This window comes from Otolemur garnettii, unplaced genomic scaffold, assembly GCF_000181295.1.
Source record: "Otolemur garnettii isolate 467f Iridium unplaced genomic scaffold, OtoGar3 scaffold00023, whole genome shotgun sequence".
Taxonomy (NCBI): domain Eukaryota; kingdom Metazoa; phylum Chordata; class Mammalia; order Primates; family Galagidae; genus Otolemur; species Otolemur garnettii.
In genome coordinates this window covers 6946132-6949978 of record NW_003852418.1, presented here as the reverse complement: position 1 = coordinate 6949978, position 3847 = coordinate 6946132, and the positions used below count along the sequence as shown (strand labels likewise).

The window sequence follows — 3847 nt, the reverse complement described above, 5'->3', positions numbered from 1 at the left end:
GGCTATTTTTTGGTTGCAGCCGTCATTGTTGTTTGGCGGGTCCGGGCTGGGGATTCGAACCCGCCACCTTAGGTGTATGTGGCTGACGCCTTAGCCGGTTGAGCTATAGGCGCCGAGCCACCTGCTGTGTTCAGTGAGGGGGATAGATTATCACTAGATTGCCAAGGGCTCCCGTCCTTGCTCTCTGGTTCCATGTTGTCTACCATCCTGGCCCTCCCAGAACATTAATGCGGCAAAGTCGAGTTTCCTCCCAGAAGATGAGAAGAGAGATCTTCTCAATCTGCTCTATAAAGCCTATGGGATGCCATCTTCAGCTACAGCAGGTATGTTCCTGTCTTGGTTCCTGAGCTGTTGCACTGCTAGTTCCAACCTGGCTTTCTGTAGGACTTCTAGCAAAATGTCCTTCTTCTCTCGGGTAGCACCAAGAATGTGTGATGACTCCTTGGGTAGTAGTCCCTGGCTGGGAATAGCCACTCACTAGATTGGCTCACATTCTCTACAGCTGCTATCTTGAGAGGCTGGTCTGAGGGGGAAACGATCTCAAGTCCCCAAACTCTCGGGTTTGGGGCATCCCCATGGCTGCACTAAGGGCAAGGAGTTGGGCCCTGGTCTGTTCTGCTTTCTTCCTGTATGGCCATGGCAAGGCATGTCCTTGCTCTAAGCCTTAGTCTGTTTGTAGAAATCCCTATCTGGTTCTGGTGCTCTGTGATTTTTGCAACATCCCGGGCACTCTGAGTTGCCTGATCCTTCTTCTTCTCTGATCTGATGTGCAGGGAAGCACCCCTGAGGATGCCACGGCCAACTATCTGAGCCTTTACCCTGTGGAGTCTTCACAGCTCTGTGGGGTCAACCAATACTCTTACATTTATTCCTTCCAAGAAGACTGATTTCAATACTCAACTACTAATGCTCTTGAAGCCTCTGTGCCTGATTCTGTACACATATATACCTTGGTATGGCCACATCTGCACTCTTGATTTTGTCCCCTTCTTAGGGACCAGGGCCCTCACTGGTGGGTGTGGTTGAATCTGAAACCCTCCTTCTATGGTGATTTGTACTGAAAATTCAGTGATCAATAAAGAAGTTCATAGCTGGTATCATGTCATGTAGCAGATGGTGTGTGGTGCTGTGGTCTTGGGTGGGCTGAGAATAGGAGACCTAGAGCTCCCAGACGTGGCCAGCCTGTCATCAGCAGGGTCTTGAGAGCCCAGAGGAGGCTGTGAATGGGAAGCCAGAGCTTCTCATGCTGTAGGCTAAGAGAGGACCCATAGCCTATCTTCCCTCCAGAAGAAGTTAGAGTTCTCTGCAAGGGTTGCTACTTAAAAGCTCCCTGAAGTCTAAGCCCTGCCTACTCGAGGTGTTAAGGGGAAAAGCTTCCTTTGGAGTTTCTGAAGCTGTGGGCTCGGGGGAGAGAGAGGGTGAAATGGACAAGGACTCATGAGACACTGGGCATAGGAGTGGTGCTGGCCTCTGTGGACACCTGTGTCTTCTCAGTGTCTCGTTCTGTGGAAGCCTGGGGCAAGTCCAGTTCAGTGTGGACTTGGAGAAAGCAAGGCCCAACCCCTTCTTTTGCTGTTTATAGGAGAAATAAACCAGTCACATAGATCATCAGCATTTATTTCCTGGGTCCTAGGTATCAGTTATCTTGGTAGAAAGGGCAAAGAATTGGTCAGATAGTTTTGAGCCAAAATCTCTTCCCTAAAATTGGATCTGTGAAGCTCCATGAGGGAACCTCAGAGCTGCCCATGTAGATGGTGAGAGTTTAGCTTAAAATGGCTTAAAAAAAATGTAAATTGATTGTCAACTCTCTTCCTTCTCTGCTGAAAAAATGTTTAAAGTTTTTAAAAAGTTTAAAAGTGTTTTTTAAAAAAGGGATAAGAAGGTCTTGACCCAGAAGGTTGGGACTGGACAGGAGGGGTCAGTGTTGGGACATGGTCCCTGCCCAGGCAGACAAAAGGAGTGTTCCTGCAGGGGCTGCTCACCCTGGGACGTAGGGCCCTGCGAGGACTCTCAGCGCCAGCTGAATAAATAACATCCTGTGGTTACAGTGACTTGAAAGTGTTCCTGGGCATAGCAATGGTGGTGGGGATGTGGATCCTGGGGTTGTGGGCAGAGGGCTTTCCCAGAGCGGGGGCCACAGTGGCCTGTGGGGTGCCCTCTCAGTCTGGCCTGGCTTGCCTGGGACACGGGGCTCATAGAAGAGGCTGCCAGGCCAGTGCCAGGGTTCCCCTTCCAGGAGAGGAGAGCAGGTCTCTCTTCTAGCCTCCTTGGACAAATCAGTCTCAAGACGAGGTGGTGCCATCGCTGCTCTGGGGCTGGTTGCTAGCCTTCTTGTCTGGAGTGTTTGCCTCCGCCTGCCCTTCTGGAGAGGAGAGAAAGAGACGGTTTTTCTTGGGCGTGTATACACAAACGTAAAACAAAGAAGCAGGGCTGGAAGGGCCCAGCCAGAGTGATACCACTGGATAAACCCTGGGGAGCAGGACTGGAGCTGGATAAGGAGTGGTGGTGGCCAAGGGGAACTTTAGCCTGGACTGTAATAATTTTAATTTTTACATTGGAAATGCATGTGGTGTTACTAGTATAATTAAAAGTCAATTAAAGGGCTAGATGCAGTAGCTCACGCCTGTAATCCTAGCACTTTGGGAGGCCAACCCAGGATTGCTTGAGCTCAGGAGCTCCAGACCAGCCTGAGGAAGAGTGAGATCCTGTCTCTACAAAAAATAGAAAAATTAGCCAGGCATGGGCAGGCGCCTGTAGTCTTAGCTATTTGGGAGGCTGAGGCAGGAAGACTATCACTTGAGCCTAAGGGTTCAAGGTTGCAGTTTCTGTGGTCAGCTGCACTCTACCCCAGGGAAAAGAGTGAAAAATAAAAAGTGAATGAAAGGCCAAGACTGGATGGTAAAAGCATCAGGTGAAGGGCGGTTGAAGGGCAATATTATTTGTGCAGGTTCACCAGAGAGAGGGGGCAAATGTTAAGCCCCTAAGTGTGTCACCGGTGCTCAGCAAATGGCAGCTGTTCTTCTAAGATAGTAAATGGCACAGAAGCAGGCCGGCATAGGGAGTGCCAGGATGTGGCCTGTTTCAGGACAGTGGGTGATGACAGTATACCGTGGGCTGTGTGTGTGCAGAGTGTGAGCCAGCCCGTTGCCGGCAGCTTCCACCCCCTTCCCACCCCCATCCTGCTGGAAGTCCTGGTAGGGTGAGCAGTGAGCTTATGCAATGGGCAGTAGTGGTGGTGAGTGGTGAAAGCACAACTCAGATGTCAGGCCCTCAGGTCTGTGCTGACCTCCGTGCCTGCCCACTCCTAGCCTGCCTCCCGGGATGGGGCCTTAGCACAGGCTTGGTGCCAAAAGACGTTTGCTCTCCAGAAGTCTGACCAACAAGGCTACTCTTCAGGCACCATTTCTACCTCAAGATGCACTATCTGTCCTTGAGCCTCCTCCTGCAAGGAGCAGGAAGGATGTCTTTAAATTCCCCAGTGATCTCTGTTCTGCTATTCCCTTGCTGCAGGGCCTTGGGCCAGTGATTTAGCCTCTGTGAGCCTTTGTTTCCTGATCTATAAAGGAGGATGGTGACAACCCTGCCCAGGCCATGAAGGAGTGTAGGGCTTGAATGTGGTCATTTGGCATGTGGGAATGGCTCAGCCACTGGGAATGCTTCCTCTGTGCCATCCTGGCTCTTCCTTGACCAGGGAGAAGAACCTCAAGTACAGGGAGGTTCCTCTCTACCCCCCACCCTTGAGACTCCCTCGGGGCCAGGTAAGAGTATGATTGGAAAACGTTCCACACAGCTGAGCAGGGCACTCACACCTCTTCATGCCTTTCCTGCTGTGTTTCTTTCTTTCTTT

At 51.0% G+C, this 3847-nt stretch overlaps 2 protein-coding genes across 4 annotated transcripts in view; one reads left to right on the top strand and one right to left on the bottom strand.

Moving 5' to 3' along the window:
- ADA (adenosine deaminase) overlaps nucleotides 1-1097 on the top strand; it is a 33253-nt gene extending 32156 nt beyond the window's left edge. The window contains exons 11-12 of the mRNA XM_012803804.2: nucleotides 221-323; nucleotides 774-1097. Of these exons, the coding sequence (XP_012659258.1) occupies nucleotides 221-323; nucleotides 774-787 (117 nt within the window). The 3' untranslated portion in view covers nucleotides 788-1097. The remainder of the gene's footprint in view (nucleotides 1-220; nucleotides 324-773) is intronic.
- A 499-nt stretch (nucleotides 1098-1596) lies between these two features.
- The window catches only part of PKIG (cAMP-dependent protein kinase inhibitor gamma), a 97201-nt gene continuing 94950 nt past the window's right edge, over nucleotides 1597-3847 (bottom strand). For all 3 annotated transcript variants that reach the window (XM_003787620.2, XM_023511966.1, XM_023511965.1), the window contains one exon: nucleotides 1597-2362. In XM_003787620.2, coding sequence (XP_003787668.1) covers nucleotides 2283-2362 — 80 coding nt within the window. In that variant the 3' untranslated portion in view covers nucleotides 1597-2282. The remainder of the gene's footprint in view (nucleotides 2363-3847) is intronic.